At 58.7% G+C, this 19381-nt stretch overlaps 1 protein-coding gene across 1 annotated transcript; it reads left to right on the plus strand.

Moving 5' to 3' along the window:
* The first annotated feature begins 6992 nt into the window (after positions 1-6992).
* SLC49A3 (solute carrier family 49 member 3) lies at positions 6993-16259 on the plus strand. Its single transcript, XM_068974998.1, has 10 exons — positions 6993-7130; positions 9806-9964; positions 10145-10358; positions 10505-10581; positions 12834-12971; positions 13095-13211; positions 13783-13935; positions 14211-14368; positions 14466-14575; positions 15082-16259. The coding sequence occupies exons 1-10, from the start codon at positions 6993-6995 to the stop codon at positions 15261-15263; spliced, it is 1446 nt and encodes a 481-aa protein (XP_068831099.1). The 3' UTR covers positions 15264-16259.
* Positions 16260-19381: the final 3122 nt, after the last annotated feature.

Genomic DNA, 19381 nt, shown 5'->3' on the forward strand with positions numbered 1-19381 from the left:
CAGTGAATGGCTGTGTGGGATGCTGATAGGAGTCTGTCTTTGATTCAGAAAAAAAGAAATGGAAACTCAGTTTTGGTCATAATTCTTTGTGTTGAATGTTATTTTAAATAAGCATTTCTAGATAATTTTCAGAAGCAGCATGCTTGTGTGGAGATCAAAGGGTGTGTATTTCCGAGATGTGATGGCTCCAGAGCTGTGCACCGGGATTCCAGGCACAGAGAGACACGCGTGTGCACGCTGGTGCAGCGCGAGACAAACCTGAACCGCGGAGGTGCTTACCCTAAGAAACTTGTCCAGAATTTAAACAAACTCTCTCATTAAATGTGAGTAGAAAAAGCCATTGTTTCCAAATGAATGTACTTTCCACATTATGTAAGTTTTTAAAAGCTAAGCTTCTTATTTTGAGGTTCAATGCAGTTGTAAGAAATAACACCACGATTCCTTGTACCCTTTGCCCAGTTTGCCCCCAACTCAGTTCAGTCAGTTCAGTTCAGTCGCTCACTTGTGTCTGACTGCGACCCCATGAATCGCAGCATGCCAGGGTGTCCACAAGCACAGCCATAGCACAGATATGAGTGCGACCCATGAGCCTTTCCTCCAGTCTCACTCGCATTCACCACGTGTGTGTGTCTGACACGAGTGTGTCCACGCCACAGTCAAGACGCACAGCCCCTTTTATGTCTTTTGTCCACATTCTAACTGCACTTTTTTTTTTCTGTTGAGTTTTGAAGCCTCTTTATATATTCCAGATACTAGTCCTTTGTTGGGTACATGGCTTGCAAATATTTTCTCCCCGTCTATGTCTACAAAAATACCTTGGATGGGAATTGCATTAAGCCTGCAGATCAATCCGAAAACATTCAACATGTTTACTATGCCGAGTCCTCTGATCCACAGACGTAGTACATACCTCCATTTTTTCAGGTCTTCGTTGGTTTCTTCATTTACTGTTGCATAATTCTTAGCATACAGATTCTCTGTGCACTTTGCTAAGCTTACGCCCGAGTATTTACTTTTCTTTGATGTAACTGTGGTGAGCGGTGGCTGTGTGGTGCTGGAGCGGCGAGCAGCCGAGAGGAGATACCCCACGTCCAAGGTCAGGAGCAGCGGCTGCGCTTTGCTGGAGCAGCTGTGAAGAGATACCCCACGTCCAAGGGAAGAGAAACCCCAGTAAGACAGTAGGCGCTGAGAGAGGGCATCAGAGGGCAGACACACTGAAACCATAATCATAGAAAACTAGCCAACCCGATCACAAGGACCACAGCCTCGTCTAACTCAATGAAACTAAGCCATGCTGCGAGGGGCCACCCAAGACAGACGGGTCATGGAGAGTTCTGACAGGATGTGGTCCACTGGAGAAGGGAATGGCAAGCCACTTCAGCATTCTTGCCTTGAGAACCCCCGTGAACAGTATGAAAAGGCAAAAAGATAGGACATTGAAAGAGGAACTCCCCAGGTCGGCAGGTGCCCAATATGCTACTGGAGATCAGTGGAGAAATAACTCCAGAAAGAATGAAGGGACGAAGCCAAAGCAAGAACAACACCCAGCTGTGGGTGTGACTGGTGATAGAAGCAAGGTCCGATACTGTAAAGAGCAATATTGCATAGGAACCTGGAATGTCAGGTCCATGAATCAAGGACCCAACATCAAGGAATGTTAGGTCCAGCGAACTAAAATGGACTGGAATGAGTGAATTTAACTCAGATGACCGTTACATATACTACTGCAGGCAAGAATTCCTTAGAAGAAATGGAGTAACGATCATAGTCAACAAAAGAGTCTGAAATGCAGTACTTGGATGCAATCTCGTAAACAACAGAATGATCTCTGTTTGTTTCCAAGGCAAATCATTCAATATCAGGGTAATCCAAGTCTATACCCTGACCAGTAATGCTGAAGAAGCTGAAGTTGAACGGTTCTATGAAGACCTACACGACCTTTTAGAACTAACACCCAAAAAAGATGTGCTTTTCATTATAGGGGACTGGAATGCAAAAGTAGAAAGTCAGAAACACCTGGAGTAACAAGCAAATTTGGCCTTGGAGTACAGAATGAAGCAGGGCAAAGGCTAATAGAGTTTTGCCAAGAGAATGCACTGGTCATAGCAAACACCCTCTTCCAATAACACAGGAGAAGACTCTACACATGGACATCACCAGATGGTCAACACTGAAATCAGACTGATTATATTCTTTGCAGCCAAAGATGGAGAAGGTCTATACCGTCAGCAAAAACAAGACCAGGAGCTGACTGGCCGGCTCAGATCATGAACTCCTTATTGCCAAATTCAGACTGAAATTGAAGAAAGGGGGAAAACCACTAGACCATTCAGGTATGACCTAAATCAAATCCCTTACGATTATACAGTGGAAGTGAGAAATAGATTTAAGGGGCTAGATCTGATGGACAGAGTACCTGATGAACTATGGACGGAGGTTTGTGACATTGTACAGGAGGCAGGGATCAAGACCATCCCTAAGAAGAAGAAATGCAAAAAAGCAAAATGGCTGCCTGAGGAGGCCTTGCTGTTAAAAGAAGAGAAGCTAAAAGGAAAGGAGAAAAGGAAAGATATACCAATTTGAATGCAGAGTACCAAAGAATAGCAGGGAGAGATAAGAAAGCCTTCCTCAGTGATCAGTGAAAGAAATAGAGGAAAATAATAGAACAGGAAAGACTAGAGATCTCTTCAAGAAAATTAGAAATACCAAGGGAACATTTCATGCAAAGATGGGCTCAATAAAGGAAAGAAATGGTATGGGCCTAACAGAAGCAGAAAAGATTAAGAAGAGGTGGCAAGAATACACAGAAGAACTGTACAAAAAATATCTTCATGACCCAGATAACCACGATGGTGTGATCGCTCGCCTAGAGCCAGACATCCTGGAATATGAAGTCAAGTGGGCCTTAGAAAGCATCACTACGAACAAAGCTAGTGGAGGTGATGGCATTTCAGTTGAGCTGTTTCAAATCCTGAAAGATGATGCTGTGAAAGTGCTGCACTCAATATGCTAGCACATTTGCAAAACTCAGCTGTGGCCACAGGACTGGAAAAGATCAGTTTTCATTCCAATCCCAAAGAAAGGCAATGCCAAAGAATGCTCAAACTACCGCACAATTGCACTCATCTCACACGCTAGTAAAGTAATGCTCAAAATTCTCCAAGCCAGGCTTCAGCAACACGTGAACCATGAACTTCCAGATGTTCAAGCTGATTTTAGAAAAGGCAGAGGAACCAGAGATCAAACTTCCAACATCCACTGGATCATCAAAAAAGCAAGAGAGTTCCAGAAAAACATCTATTTCTGCCTTATTGACTATGCCAAAGCCTTTGACTGTGTGGATCACAATAAACTGTGGAAATTCTGAAAGAGATGGGATACCAGACCACATGACCTGCCTTTTGAGAAATCTGTATGCAGGTCAGGAAGCAACAGTTAGAACTGGACATGGAACAACAGACTGGTTCCAAATAGGAAAAGGAGTACGTCAAGGCTGTATATTGTCACCTTGCTTATTTAACTTATATGCAGAGTACATCATGAGAAACGCTGGACTGGAAGAAACACAAGCTGGAATCAAGATTGCCGGGAGAAATATCAATAACCTCAGATATGCAGATGACACCACCTTTATGGCAGAAAGTGAAGAGGAACTGAACAGCCTCCTGATGAAAGTGAAAGAGAAAAGTGAAAAAGTTGGCTTAAAGCTCAACATTCAGAAAACTTAAGATCATGGCATCTGGTCCCATCACTTCATAGCAAATAGATGGGGAAACAGTGGAAACAGTGGCTGACTTTATTTTTTGGGCTCCAAAATCACTGCAGATGGTGACTGCAGCCATGAAATTAAGAGACACTTACTCCTTGGAAGGAAAGTTATGACCAACCTAGATAGCATATTCAAAAGCAGAGACATTACTTTGCCAACAAAGGTCCGTCTAGTCTAGGCTATGGTTTTTCCAGTAGTCATGTATGGATGTGAGAGTTGGACCACAAAGAAGGCTGAGCACTGAGAAATTGATGCTTTCGAACTGTGGTGTTGGAGGAGATCTTGAGAGTCCCTTGGACTGCAAGGAGATCCAACCAGTCCATCCTAAAGGTGATCAGCCAGAGTATTTATTGGAAGGACTGATGTTGAATCTGAAACTCCAATATTTTGGCAACTAATTGGATGAGCTGACTCATTGGAAAAGACCCTGATGCTGGGAAAGATTGAGGGCAGGTGGAGAAGGGATGAGATGGTTGGATGGCATCATGGACTCAGTGGACATGAGTTTGAGCAAACTCCGGGAGTTGGTGATAGACAGGGAGGCCTGGCAAGCTGCAGTCCATGGTGTCGCAAAGAGTTGGACATGATTGAATGACTAAATTGAACTGATGTAACCATAAAGCGTGTATCTTTAATTCTGGTTTCCACATGTTTAAAGCTGATGTATAGAAAGGGATCGATGGTTCTGCGCTGCCTACTCCACCAGAGCCCTCTGGAGAGGGAGGAGAGCCCTGCAGCAGTGCAGGGGGTCGAGAGGAGGCGAGGAGGGAGAGCGCAAGCCAGCCTCCTGCCTGCAGGGGCCCTCAGGAGGAGGACTGCAGGGAGTCAGGAGAGGTGTGGCCCTCAGGGGAGGAAGGAAGCTGGACAGGAGACTGCCCGCCCACAGGAGAGCTCTTGTGGGAGAGAGGAGGTGGCCCTTTTCTCCTTCCGGCCTTCAGTTCAGTTCAGTCGCTCAGTTGTGTCTGACTCTTTGCAACCCCATGGGTTGCAGCACGCCAGGCCTCCCTGTCCATCACCAACTCCCGGAGCTTGCTCAAACTCATGTCCATTGAGTCGGTGATGCCATCCAACCATCTCATCCTCTGTTGTCCCCTTCTCCTCCTGTCTCCAATCTTTCCCAGAATCAGGGTCTTTTCAAATGAGTCAGCTCTTCACATCAGGTGGCCAAAATATTGGCACTTCAGCTTCAGCACCAGTCCTTCCAACGATTATTCAGGGCTGATTTCCTTTAAGGTTGACTTGTCTTATCTCCTTGCAGTCCAAGGGACTCTCAAGAGTCTCCTCCAACACCAAAGTTCGAAAGCTTCAATTTTTCAGCACTCAGCCTTCTTTATGGTCCAACTCTCACATCCATACATGACTACAGGAAAAACCATAGCTTTGACTATACAGACACTTATCAGCAAAGTGATGTCTCTGCTTTATAATATGCTGTCTAGGTTGGTCATAGCTTTTCTTCCAAGGAGCAATTGTCTTTAAATTTCATGGCAGTCACCATCTGTAGTGATTTTTGGAGTCCAAGAAAATAAAATCTGTCACTGTTTCCATTGTTTCACCATCTGTTTGTCATGAAGTAATGGGGCTGGATGCCATGATCTTAGTTTCTTGAAGGCTGAGTTGTAAGCCAGCTTTTTCACTCTCCTCTTTCACCTTCATCAAGAGGCTCTTTAGCTCTTCACTTTCTCCCATTAGGGTGGTGTCATCTGCATATCTGAGGTTATTGATATTTCTCCCAGCAATCTTGATTCCAGCTCGTGTTTCATGTAGCCTGGCATTTTATATGATGTACTCTGCATAGAAGTTAAATAAGCAGCGTGACAATATACAGCCTTGACGTAGCCCTTTCCCAATTTTGAACAATCAGTTGTTCCATGTGCAGTTCTAACTGTTGCTTCTTGATCTGAATACATGTTTCTCAGAAGGCAGGTAAAGTGGTTTGGTATTCCCATCTCTAAGAATTTTCTACAGTTTGTTTTTCTACAGTTTAATCCACACAGTCAAAGCCTTTAGCACATCCAATGAAGCAGAAATAGATGTTTTCCTGGAATTCCCTTGCTTTTTCTATGATCCAGTGGATGCTGGCAATTCGATCTCTGGTTTCTCTACCTTTTCTAAATCGAGCTTGAACATCTGGAAGTTCATGGTTCACGTACTGTTGAAGCCCACGTTGAAGGGTTTTGAGCATCACCTTGCTAGCACGTGAAATGAGTGCAGTTTCAGTACTTTCAACATTCTTTGGCATTGACTTTCTTTGGGATGGAATGAAAACTGACCTCTTCCAGTCCTGTGCCCACTGTTGAGTTTTCCAAATTTGCTGGCATACTGAGTGCAGTACTTTAACAGCATCATCTTTCAGGATTTGAAGTAGCTCAGCTGGAGTTCCATCACCTCCAGTAGCTTTGTTCATAGCAATGCTTCCTAAGGCCCACTTGACTGACTGCACGCTCCAGGACGTCTGGCTCTGGGTGAGTGACCGCACCGTCATGCACACACAGACCATTAGGGCTTTCTGAACGGTTCCTCTGTGACCTTTGCCACTTCTCTGCACCTACTAGGGCCTTACCGTTCCTGTCCTTTATCTGCCCATCTTTGCTTGAAATGCTCCCTTGGGATCCCTGTGTGCAAGCCCACAGAAATCTACGTCTCGTGTTTTCTCAGCTGCAAACTGCACATTCCCGGGTAGGGGGAGGCCACCTGCTCCTCCCTGGCCCACGGTCCCGTGCTCTGGCACAGCCCTTTCCCTGAGTATGAGGACAGGCCAGTCTCCGCCGCCCCCTCTGCCGGCATCATCTCTGCTGGTCGTCCCTCAGTCCTGCTTCTCTGCAGGGCTGACTCGAGTGGAGTCTAGAGCATTGATTGGAGGCGCTTTGCAAACTGACTCCAGCCTCCTCCTCCAGGTTGGCCTCCAGCCTCCAGCTGTTACTTGTTAGGGCCTCAGGAAATTGGGGGGTGGGGGTGGCGGAGGGGTTCTTTCCACAGCCCCTTTCAGGAAGTGCGGCCTTTTCGCGCGGCAGTGACTTCCCGGAGCCGCTCCTGACCCACGTGCGTGAGCGCCTCCATCGCAGGGACCTCACAGAGGCCCTGCGGGGGCATTTTGGTCCCCTTTCAGCCTGACCAGTGGTAACCCGTGCCTGGGGGGCGGGTTCTGACCCGACCCCACCTCCGAGGGCGGTCCTGGCTCAGCAGCGCGGCTCCCAGAGTCGGCGGCCCGGGTGCAGCGGCAATGGCGGGGCCGGCGGGGGCCTGGTCAGAGCCCGCCCCGGCGACCTCGGCCCGGAGCGTGCTGGGGGGCTACCGCGCCTACGCCCGCCGGTGGGTCTTCCTGCTGGTGATCAGCCTGCTCGGCTGCTCCAACGCCACGGTAGGGGCTGGGCCGGGGCCGGGCAGGCGGGGCAAGGCTGCGGGACAGGCCGGGCCCGTGCCGAGCCCGGCCCGTCGACGTCCGGTGCGCGCCGAGCGCGTCCCGTTGGAGAATCGGCCGCTGAGAGCTCGCTCAGCCAGTCCCGGGACGCAGCTCTCCCGTCTCGCGACGGCGGAACCGCGGGCGAGGCCGGGCCGGGCGCGGAGAGCCCCTTCCTTGGCCGAGGCTGCGCAGGGAGGGCGGGTGCCCCGTCTGTCCTCGCGCGGCCCAGGTCCTGAGACCCGCTGTGGATTCGACAGGATGCCGCTCCTGCCTCCGAAAGAGTCACTGTCCACAGGCACGGAGGGCTCCTCCCGCGGTCTCCCCTCTCTGCCAAGCGCGCAGCCACCGCAGCCTGGGCACCCGCTCTGCCCCACTACCTGCCTCTCTTCCCTGGGCCCTGGCCGCCGTCCCAGGGTTTCTGGCTCACTTCCAAGGTCCCTCACCAGAGGCCTTTCTTGCCTGCCCACTCAGTCCCTTTCTTCACAGCCACCCAGCTGGGGTCAGCAGTGAGCCTTCAGCTGTTGTAGAACTGAGCCCACTGCTGGCAGGGACAGTGCTCATCATCACAGCCTCTGAGACCAGAGAAGCGCCCGCGGGAACCGGGTCTGCTGGTTCCAGGGCCCCAGCTCTCCCAACCTGCTGCTCCCCCAGACTCGCCCCTTGAGGGCCTAGGGGCCTAGGCCCTCTGCTGGCCCAGCACCGCCACGGCTCAGCCAGCAGACCTTTCTCTGCTCCTCCAGCCCCGGGCCGCGCCTCCTGCGTGCCCTGGACTGCATGCTCTTCCTAACCTGAGGCTAGTGGCTGCCTGCTGAGCGGTCAGGCTGCAGAGCTACAGGGCCCGCGGGTCTCCTCCCGTAGGCTGCCTGAAAGAACACCGTTCAGCCTCACACTGGACCTCAGGGAGTTGGGCAGTTGAGGGGCGGCCACAATCATGAAACGCAAAGTGGTGGGGGGCAGTGGGGCCCGAAGCTCAGGGAGGCCCCAGGTGGCAGAGGGAGGTCAGATGCAGAGACCGTAACGAGGAGGGGCTGGCAGGTGAGGGGAGCCCTGGAAGGTACCACCTGGGAGAGGTTCTTGGGCGACAGCCTCTCTTGGACGTCACTGCAAACTCTCTGGGACCTTTTGCCTCCTCTCCTTGCTGGCCAGCCCTGTGCTGGGAGAAGTGGCATGCCCAGCCTGGGACTTCAGAGATGTTTTTCTCTGCAGCAGTTGCTGATCTGCGTCTGAACACTGTGAAGCCAGGACTGGGTTTGGGTTCTGTGGTTTGAGAACGCAGAGCGGGGGTCTCTCTCAGCCCTCCAGCTGCTTCAGTGTCTGGGGGTGGATGCTGGAGGCCGAGGCTGTGCCCCTGCACTTGTCTCGTCCACAAATCGTCATGGAGCAGGCAGGAACCACACCGGGACTTGCCACGGTCCCTGCGGGGTCGCAGCAGGGAGCTTGGGTCAAGAGGTGCGCTCTCGCTTACCCCTCCTGTGGCCAGCTGAGCAGGGCCCTCGGTCCCGGGCGGGGTGGGCAGCGTGAAGGGCACGGGGGTGGCGCTTGCAATGAGGCCTCAGCGGCCCTGGCGTGGTCTGCGTGAGGGCCAGCGTGGGGGACAGGTGCCCACATTCTCAAAGGACGCACAGGGCCTCCCGGCAGGCTGGGAACACATGGGGGAAGTCCGCGCCGTGGGCACACAGTCGCCCCCACGTTGCTGTGTGCGTTTCAGACCTGCCTCTGCCCCGCTGGCCACAGGTTCTGGGGAGGGCCGAGGGGCGAGGCTGGTGAAGGTGGGCCGCGCGCAGAAGGTGTGGCAGCCAGAGCCAGGCTTTCTCGCTGCTGGATCAGCTGGGCAGGAAGCAGGTGGCCTGCACCAAGTTCTTCCTGAACCTAGAAGCTCTGGCCTGAGAAAAGGGAAGAAAAGGCAGCTGTTGCCCAAGGTCGCTGTCATGTGGGGCTCTGTGGTCAGAGCTCTGTTCGGGTTAGGAAGGCTGGATCCTGCGGCCTCCGCCGTGGGGGCAGGGTGTGAGGCCTGGGCGAGCTCCCGCCTTGCTGTGCCCTCTCAGAGGTGGAGTCGGCGGGCTTTGGTCATGACACCTTTGTTTCTGACGCCTCGCCACTCCCTCCTGCAGTAAGTGCTGGTGCACCGGGGTGTCCTCCACGGGCACCGAGTGTGCACGGAGTCGCCCCCACAGTGTGCTCCTCGGCCTGTCCTGTCCGGGCGGACACACGCCCACGTGACGGGGGCCGGGGGCCCCTCTCCCACCTCCCGGCACTGCAGCTTTGGCCAGCACCCAGTCTGGGTGCCTGCCCCCCCCCCCCGGCACGGTGGCCATCTCTCTTCTGCTGTCAGCCCCAGCCCTTCTCGGAGGGTCAGTCCTGGGGGCCTCGCTGTCCTGCAGGGTCCAGCCAGGTTGCCCGCCTCCTTCTGCCCCGGAACCATGTCTGCAAGGATGGTTCTGGTCCTTGGTCCCGACATGCTGTCTGAGCCCCCAGCTGTGCCTCCCCTCTGGCGTGACCAAGTGAAGACCCCAGCCCTGACGGGACGCCTGGACCCTTTCTCCCTCTCGGACCAGCCGGCCGTGCCCAGGGCAGCCGGCAGCCGCAGTGTCTGTGGTGCCTGCCCTGGGCTGATGCCAGCCTGTGTCTCGCAGCTGTGGCTCAGCTTCGCGCCCGTGGCTGGCACGGTTGCCCGGCACTTCCTCCTCTCCACTGAGCAGCTCAACTGGCTGTCACTGGTGTACCTCGTGGTGTCCATCCCATCCGGTGTGGTGGCCATCTGGGTTCTGGACTCCATTGGACTCCGCTGGGCGGTGAGTCAGACCGCACACCAGGGCCTGCTCTGGGACAGGCGGGCCCCCAAGCACAGGGTCGAGAGCCATCCCCTCCTCCCGAGGTCTGAGTCCCTAGGCAGAGCCACGGTGGCAAGTGGAGGCTGGGGTGCTGGGGGGCGTCCTGGCTGCTGGGCAGCTCTTCTGACCCCGCCCTTGCAGACCACCCTCGGCGCGTTCCTGAACTTCTTAGGGAGTGTGATCCGCTCCATGCCCAGCATGGTTGTCGGCACCCAGGACCCGTTTGCCTTCCTCCTGGGTGGGCAGAGCATCTGTGCCCTGGCCCAGACCCTGGTCATCTTCTCTCCAGCCAAGCTGGCCTCCCTGTGGTTCCCTGAGCACCAGCGAGCCACAGCCAACATGATCGGCACCATGTGTGAGTCCCGGTGAGGCCGGCGTCCCCTCTGGCTTAGCGTGTGGCCGGGAGCCTCTGTGCACTCCCCACTCTGGAGGGCGAGGGCTCCTCCGTGGATGGGGGCTCAGCCTGCCTTCCTGAGCTGACACACGTCCCTGTCCGTCCAGCAAATCCCCTGGGTATTCTGGTGGCCAACCTGCTGTCTCCCATCCTGGTGAAGACGGAGGAGGACATCCCCTTGATGGTGAGGGAGCTCACAGGTGCACGCACGCGTGCACCTCCGTGTACAGTGTAGTGTGTGGCTGTGTGTGAGTGGCTCTGTGTGTGTGTGTGTGTGTGTGTGTGCCTGTGTCTGGGCTGTGTGTGCTAGTGCGTGTGTGCGCGTGTGGGGGCTGGTGGGCTCGTGCACCCACACTGTCCGTGCGAGTGTGCACATGCACCTTCTGTGGACGCAGGTGTGAGTGCACCCCGTGTACATGCGGCTTCCTCCATTGCAAGTGCTGGGCACCTTCCGAGCGTCAGGCACAACCCGAGGCATCGGGATGCTGGGTGTTGTCCTTGGAGGGGAGAGAGCACCAGGGTGGCGAGAGGCTGGCTGCAGCAGGATGAGGCATTGCTGGGGGGTGGGGGGAGGATGAGGGACCAGCGAGAAAGGCGCTGAGGTGGAGGCGAGACTGAGGGGTGCGGCTGCAGCTGGAAGTGTGTGTCTGCTGAGCAAGGGGAGGGCGGAGGGAAGCGGCAATCCAGGTGGCAGGCGGTTGGCTTGATGTGATGGATAGCCTGGGGGGATCTGAAAGCTTGGGGAATGAAAGGTGTGCCCAGAGTGTCCAGGGAGAGAGCCTGGGGTTTGATTCAGCTGGGGAGTGGGGTGCACTGATGAGTGAGGGGCTTCTAGCTGGGGGACGGCTGGGGTCACTCACAGAGGTGGGAGGGAGGGTCCAGATGACAGTTGGATAGCTCCCAGAGATGGTCGAGCTGAGGCCATCATTGTTGGGGTCATCCTTGGGTGAAATTTTGAAAGCCAGGCTTCTGAATGCGGCAAAGCAGAGGAGGCCCCGAACTGGCCGTGGGCTTGCTGACGTCCACCCGGAATGACAGGCGGGACGGGCAGTGAGGAGGCAGTGGCTTGTCTGGAGCCTGGGGAGCAGGCTTGAGGCACCTGTGTGCATGTGTGTGCATCCACGGGGACCTGTGCACGTGCACTCACGCCCGTGTGTGTGCATCCACGGGGACCTGTGCGCGTGCACTCACGCCCGTGTGCGTGTATCCACGGGGATCTGTGCACGTGCACTCACGCCTATGTGCGTGTGCACTCACGCCCGTGTGTGCATCCACAAGGATCTGTGTTTGTGCACTCACGCTCATGTGCGTGTGCGTGTATCTACGGTGACCTGAGTGCACTCACACCCATGTGCTTGTATCCACGGGGACCTGTGCGTGTGCACTCACGCCCGTGTGCGTGTATCCACGGGGACCTGTGTGTGCGTGCACTCACGCCCGTGTGCATGTATCCACGGGGACCTGTGTGTGCGTGCACTCACGCCCGTGTGCATGTATCCACGGGGATCTGTGTGCATGCACTCACGTCCGTGTGCGTGTATCCACGGGGACCTGTGTGTGCGTGCACTCACGCCCGTGTGCATGCATCCACAAGGATCTGTGTGTGTGCACTCACGCTCATGTGGGTGTGCGTGTATCTACGGTGACCTGAGTGCACTCACGCTCATGTGCGTGTGCGTGTATCCACGGGGACCTGTGTGAGTGCACTCACGCTCATGTGCGTGTGCGTGTATCCACGGGGACCTGTGTGAGTGCACTCACGCCCGTGTGCATGCATCCACGGGGATCTGTGCGCGTGCACTCACGCCCGTGTGCGTGTATCCACGGGGATCTGTGCATGTGCACTCACGCCTATGTGCGTGTGCACTCACGCCCGTGTGTGCATCCACAAGGATCTGTGTTTGTGCACTCACGCTCATGTGCGTGTGCGTGTATCTACGGTGACCTGAGTGCACTCACACCCATGTGCTTGTATCCACGGGGACCTGTGCGTGTGCACTCACGCCCGTGTGCGTGTATCCACGGGGATCTGTGTGCATGCACTCACGTCCGTGTGCGTGTATCCACGGGGACCTGTGTGTGCGTGGACTCACGCCCGTGTGCATGCATCCACAAGGATCTGTGTGTATGCACTCATGCTCATGTGGGTGTGCGCGTATCTACGGTGACCTGAGTGCACTCACGCTCATGTGCGTGTGCGTGTATCCACGGGGACCTGTGTGAGTGCACTCACGCCCGTGTGCATGCATCCACGGGGATCTGTGTGTGTGCACTCACGCTCGTGCGTGTGCGTGTATCTATGGTGACCTGTGTGTGTGCACTCACGCTCATGTGCATGTGCTTGTATCCACGGGGACCTGTGTGAGTGCACTCACGCCCGTGTGCGTGCATCCACGGGGACCTGTGTGTGTGCACTCACGCACACTCTCCCCACAGCTAGGCACCTACATCCTCCCTGCCGGCCTCACATTCTTGCTGGCCACTGCATGCCTCTGGGAGAGTGTGCCCCCCACCCCGCCCTCTGTGGGGGCTGCCCAGTCCACCTCGCTGTCGTTCCTAGCCGGGCTGAAGCTGGTCAGTGCTGCGCGTGCTGTGGGCCCTGGGGGTGGGGGGGGCGGGGAGGGGGAGGGGCAGCCCACCCCTGGAGCTCCTGCCTGTGCTGCTGAGGCTCTGGACTGAGTGACCCCTCCCCTTTAGCTCACAAGGAACAAGGCCTACATCATCCTGGCTGTGTGCTTCGGGGGCGGCATTGGCATCTTCTCCAGCTTCTCAGCCCTCCTGGAGCAGGTCCTCTGTGTGAACGGCTACTCCAGCGTGAGTGCTGGCCCCGACTTGGGGGCCCCCCACTCGGACACAGTCTTGGGGCCTGTTGACCTGCTGGTGGCTGTGGAGTGGCCCACGAACTTCCCAAGTGCTGTCTCCTGGACGGGGTGACCTGTTAGGGTTCTCCTGAGACAGTGGGTGGCAGCCATGGGCCAGGGTGCTGGCAGAGCCCGCCTGCTCCCACGGCCCTCTGCCAGGCCTGTGGGTCCTGGTATCGGACTCGCAGCATCTCCGCTGTGCCTGCTGTGGTCTGGCTTCAGCACTGGGTGTGGGGTTCAGGCCCCGAGTGTTCCCAGTTTCTCAGAGGTGACAGGCATCGAGGGCATCTGCAGAAGCCAGGCCCTTTCTCTAGGACTTGTCCAGTTCCTGGGTGGAGGTGAGACAAGGCCGTGGCACCTCCAGGGAGGACAGCTCCTGCCCCCGAGCCTTCTACGTGGTCCTCCCTGGGCCTCGGGCGCTGCTCGGTGACCCTGCTGTGGGTTCCCTGGTGGTGGGGTACATACTAAGGATGAGTGTCACCCCCTGGGCTCAGATGATGGACAAGGCGCCCTCTACTCTCCAGGAGTTTGCGGGCCTCTGTGGGGCTCTCTTCATTGTGTTTGGAGTCTTGGGGGCAGTGTCTCTGGGCCTGTACGTGGACAGGACCAAGCACTTCATTGAGGCCGTCAAGATCGGCCTCTGCCTGGCGTCTCTGGCCTGCGTGGCCTTTGCGGTGGTAAGAGTCCTCTTGAGCTGAGGCCGCCTTGCAGAGGGTGAGAGTGGGGTGCCCCAGGGGTGGGGCAGCTGGCAGGTCGGCCATAACAGACACCCAGACCCACCCAGACCCACTCAGGCCCGGGCGTCCCCGCTGGGGTGTCCCTGGAGTGGTGTGGGCACTGTGGCCTCTCCAGCCCTGGCACTGCCCTGCCCCCGACAGGGCCCGGCGGGGCTGGGGTCCAGGCTGGGGCACTCCTGACTCCTGCCTGCTGGCCTGTGTGGCTTGCTGCCCAGGTGTCCCAGCTGCAGGGACAGACCGTCGTGCTGGCCGTCGTCTGCTCGCTGCTGGGCTTCTTTGGCTTCGCGGTGGCGCCCGTTGCTATGGAGCTGGCAGTCGAGTGCTCCTTCCCCGTGGGTGAGGGCGCAGCCGCGGGCCTGGTCTTCGTGCTGGGGTGAGTGCCCATTCCCACGGCTTTCCTAGGGACCCTTTGCCCTTCGGGGTGCCGGGGGCAGCACTGGGCCGGGGCTGAGGGCTTCGTGGCTGTGCAGGCAGGCCGAGGGCGTTCTCATCATGGTGCTGCTGACTTCCCTGACCGTGCGCCACGCGGAGCCGTCTGTCTCCACCTGCCGGGATGGCCAGGGCCCGCTGGACTGGAAGGGTGAGGGCACAGGCCAGGAGGTTGACCCCACCTAGCCCTGGAGTCTCCCTTCCACCGGCCTCTTTCTCTTGGCAAACTCCACTGTCCTGGCGGACGGGTGTAGGGCACCCACTGTGGGGTGAGGTGGGTTGGGGCGGACCCGAGGGCAGCAGGCAGAACCTGGAGCGCAGCCTGGCGAGAGCAGCCCTCATGGGAGCCCACCTGTGACCCCACCTGTGACCCCACGTGTGAGCGGTTTTGAAGTGAGATCAGACAGGAGAGACAGTGAGAGGCGCAGAGAGAGAGATGGAGGCAGAGAGCCAGAGAGACCAGAGTGGGGTCGTGTTGCACGCCCACGTCCTCGGACCTGGTGGGGTGACCTTGGGGCTCACGGCCCCTGGGTCTGCAAGCCTGCCTCTTGGGGCTGGTGGGGATCTGTGCCCGAGGCTGCTCTGGGGTCCCTTGCACCTGGGCGAGTGCCCCGGCGCTTGGGGCACCTCAGGCAGCGCTGGGCCGTGTCTCCCCAGTGCCCATGCTGCTGATGGCCGGCCTCTGCGTCCTCTTCAGCTGCCTCTTGATGCTCCTCTTCCACACCCCGTACCGGCGCCTGCAGGCTGAGGCCGACGCCAGCCCCTCCATTCAGGAGGACGAGCGCCCAGCAACCGCAGCAGCCCTGGGCCATGCGCCCTACCTGGCAGCCACGCCCTGAGGCTCCACCGCAGCACCCTGGCTCCCAGCAGCCCCTTCCTGGAACTGGTGCTCCTGGCCCTGCCTCCTTCCTCCTGGGAGCCCTCCAAGACATCTCGGGGGTCCTGTGGAGGGCCAGAGGCTGGAGAGCAGTTGGCATGAGAAAAAGAGGACCTGGGGATGTGAAGGGGAGGCAGGGACGTGGGCTCTGGTCCCTTTGGCTGGACCTGTCGTGAATGAGGCTGGGACGACGTTGGCATCTTGGGGGGACCCAGGGTCACGGCAGGGGGTCCCAGGGGATTCTCTGTGGCCATAGCAAGAAGAGCTGCTGCTGTGCAGACAAGAGGCCACTGACCAGGGGTACCCCAGTGGCCAGACCAGGCCCAGGGTGGCTACTGCAGGGGCTGGCCTGGCACTGGGGGCCCAGGGTGAGGGGGAACTGAGTGGGTGTGGGATTCTGAGGGCCCCAGCATGGCTGAGTGTGGAGTGGACAGGTGTGAGGAAGGCCTTCCTTGAAGGAGCCTGCACCGGAGCCACCTATGTTCCACCTCTGCTGACCGCTGAATGACCAGCCCTCCAGTCTGGTGCCAGCATAGATGGACAGGGCAGGTGGGACCAGGCTGGGCAGGAGGCAGAGGGTGGGCCCCAGGCGGACGCTGCTGCTCCCTGAAGACCCTCCTGCCCCCAGGGGGTTACCCCCACCCCAGACCTTCTCTACCCCATGGACACTCCCCACCCCCAGGAGGACACCTCCGCCCAAGAGAGACACTGTGAGCAGGAAGGCTTGAGGGTTCACATTTATTCAACTGGCTACAGCCCCGCGGGGTAGGGTGCCTCTCACTCCTCTTCCCACGGGCAAGCACGTGGCTCAGTCTTGTAGCCCAGGCTGCCTGCAGTATTGCTGGTGGAGAACTGGAACATCTGGTCAACCTGCAAGTTTGGTGGGGGGTGGCAGGCCCAGGCCGGCATGGAGGGAGTGGGGGGTCCCCAAGGCTGCAGCCAGCAGGTGAATTACAGGAACCGGACTCCAGGCTCTGTCTTGTTTCTGCGCGTGGGGGGAAGCTGGGGGAGACCCTGCAGGGCAAGGGGTGGGGCTGGGGCTGGCGTCCCCCTTCCTGGACACTGGGCGTCCCAGCCTCCTGATGCTGCAGCTTCTAGGGGCGGAGGCACATCCCCCTGGAGCCCCGGGCGCCATGCCTGGGCCTCACAGAGGGCCTTGGGGAAGGACATAGGGCGCCAGGGGCCAAACCTCTTCAGCCGTCATGTTGTTGGCCTGGGACATGAGCTGCCGCCTGCTGCTGAGGACAGCAGGGAGGGGCCAGATTTCTGGGGAAGGCACTGCGGAGGAGGCAATGGCACCCACTCCAGTACTCGTCCGGAAAATCCCATGGACGGAGGAGACTGGTGGGCTGCAGTCCATGGGGTTGCTGAGGGTCAGACACGACTGAAGTGACTCAGCAGCAGCAGCAGGGAAGGCGCTGGCTCTGAGCTGGAGGGGTGGCCCAGGGGGCCCCTGCGATGGGTCCTCATGGGGGGCAGGTCTACCCCCTTCAATCCCACCCACTCACGGGGCAGGTGCCTCTTGGGAGCCTGGCCCTGGGTGAGTCCTGGGCACTAGGGGGGACCACAGGGAGCCATCCCTGACTCCCACATCCCTGGGGCAACAGCCTGGCACACTGAAGTCATGTTCATGAAGCTGAAGTAGCCCCCAGAGGGGGTAAAAACCCAGTGATGGTCCGAGTGGCAGTGACCGCTGGCCCCACGTGGGTATGGCCGATCCTGCCCTGGGTTACCCTGAGGGACTCTGGGTCCTAGGAAGGCAGATGAAGCCCTGAAAGCTGGGGCAGGTGGGGTGGAGGCTGGTGGTGGGCCTGGCTTCCTTACGCCCTGGTGGTGCCCGGGTGCCCAGCATCATGCTCACTAGTCCTTGTTGGTGCTGCCCTTGCCATCTGGGTCCAGCATCTTCAATGCGCTGAGGACAGTCTTCTCAGGGTCCGTGCCTGCCCAGAGGCTGCCTCGAGCCTTGGGCGTCTCAGGCGCTAGTCCTGCCCCTCTCCACCCAGGGTTCCACATCCTTGCCCACTCGATGCTCAGTGGCCTTCCCACTCTGAATGCCTGAGAGACCCTCAGCTCCCGCCCCAGGGTACTGTTCTTGGAGTCCCCTTGGTCCTGCCAGGCCCAGAGGTGGGCGATTTCTCAGTGAGGGACAGAGGTCCCCACCAGCTGTGGAGGAGGGGTGGGCCTGGGCTGGGGGCCGACAGGGCTCCCAGACGTGGGTCCCAGAATGCCAGGTCCTAGAGACTTTCAAGAGGTCTGCAAATCTGGGCTTTACGTGAGATGTGCAGATACCAGGAGTTGAGTAAGCCTGGTGCTCACACTCAGCTTCTCCCCAACACGTTCAGAAACACGGTGAGGTCGATGGGCCCCAAGGCCTCCTTGAACCTTGCATCCAGCTCGTAATCCTTGACTTTGATCTTGCCTGTTGCAGGAATGGGGGGATGAGGGTGGGGGTCACAGGGCAGAAGTATCAGTGCCCTGGTGGCCTTGTGGAGGGGCTGCCCCCCTCCATCATTCTCCAGGTGTCCCCAACCCACGTTGCCATGGGAACTGTGTATAAGCACAGCAGGTTCAGCTGGGAGACTGGCCACCACTGCCCACCTCTGGGCAGCCTCTCTGCACACCCGGGCTGGGTCAGCTTTGTCCTCCTTTGGGCTGACCACAGAGCTGGGTGACAGAATACCCCACCAGTGTGACCCCTGCTTCCCCGGCAGAAGACAGCAGAAATGAGGGTGAGGGCCTCTCTGACGCGGACCTTGAAGCTTGGGGCTGCAAGGTCCTGAGGGCTGGAGTTGGGAGACCGAGGGAGCAGGCTCTGCTAGGCTGGCCTTCTCGGGAGGACCTGTGCCCCTTTCTGCTGGGGAGGCTGCAGTGGTGAGGAAACCCTAGCTCTGCCAGGGGGCTGGGAATGGGGCCGATGGTGGGCAGAGGGGCACCCACGGCCGTGCCGCCCCAGGAAGGGGCTCGGGCCACACGGTCGACCTGGCCTGTGAGTCCAGAGAGGCCGGACATGGCCACCCCCTCCGCTGGGAGCCAGCCTGCACTCAGGCTACACTTTGTACCCGGACCCCGGATTGCCTGTCCAAGCCTCGAGCCCCTTCCCGGTTCGTCCCCGGGGCTGGTCTGGGGGGACCGCGGCCCGGACAGGCCTGGGTGTGGCTGGAGCCGCGGGCGCGGCGAGACAGGCAGGAGAGAGCTCGGCTTTTCACTTTGTACAGTGTACTCACACTTTTCAAATATTTGTACCCGAGGTGTGCGGGCCTCGACTTGTGCTCACCATGGTTCGAAAACGGCAGGGGACAGGACGGTCGCGCCTGCTGCAGGGAGCGCGCCCTCGCTGCCCGGCCCCTGCGCATGCGGAGCCGCCGCGCGCCGCGCCCGATGACGTCGCCCCGCGTGCGCGCGCCGCGCCCGATGACGTCGCCCCGCGTGCGCGCGCCGTCCGCCCTCCGGCCGCCGGGGGTCGGCCCTCGGCGTCCTCGCGGTGGGCGGCGCGTGCGCACGCCCGGCCGCGCCTCTGCGTCTGCGTCCCCGCGGTGTTCAGGGCCTTGCGGCGTCCTCTCCGGGCCGAATTGTGCTTCCGGTGCGAGGGTCACGGACAAGATGGTTCCGCCGGTGCAGGTCTCTCCGCTCATCAAGGTGAACCAGGCTCCGCAGCCGCCGCCGCTGAGCGGCTCTGCGTGGGCAAAGCGCGGGAGCGGCTCGCGGCGCCCCCGACTCTCAGCACCCGCCGCCCTGACCCGGAGGCCGTGACCCCCCATCGGGCCCCGACGCCGCGCGTGTGATCCCCGCTCCCCCCAGCCCTCGCGCAGCGCCCGGGACCCCCGCCCTGACCCCAGCCCTGTGGGCTGAGACGCCCCCCATCGGGCCCCGACGCCGCGGGTGTGACCTCCACCCCCTCCCCTCTCTCAGCGCCCCGGACCCCGACCCTGTGGGCTGAGCGCCCCCAGGCGCGGTCCCCCCTGCCGCTCCTGACCGCTCTTCCCCACAGCTTGGCCGTTACTCCGCCCTGTTCCTCGGCATGGCCTACGGCGCCAAGCGCTACAGTGAGTGTCCGCGGGCGTCCGCGGCCCCCCGGCCGGA

This window comes from Capricornis sumatraensis, chromosome 7, assembly GCF_032405125.1.
Source record: "Capricornis sumatraensis isolate serow.1 chromosome 7, serow.2, whole genome shotgun sequence".
Lineage (NCBI taxonomy): Eukaryota > Metazoa > Chordata > Mammalia > Artiodactyla > Bovidae > Capricornis > Capricornis sumatraensis.

Excerpts from the sequence above, each read along its gene's own strand:
- SLC49A3 (XM_068974998.1), top strand. The coding sequence starts at position 6,993 with ATGGCGGGGCCGGCGGGGGCCTGGTCAGAGCCCGCCCCGGCGACCTCG. Across the intron at positions 12,972-13,094 it reads TCCTAGCCGGGCTGAAGCTG|CTCACAAGGAACAAGGCCTA; the intron begins GTCAGTGCTGCG and ends CCTCCCCTTTAG. Across the intron at positions 13,212-13,782 it reads GTGTGAACGGCTACTCCAGC|GAGTTTGCGGGCCTCTGTGG; the intron begins GTGAGTGCTGGC and ends TCTACTCTCCAG.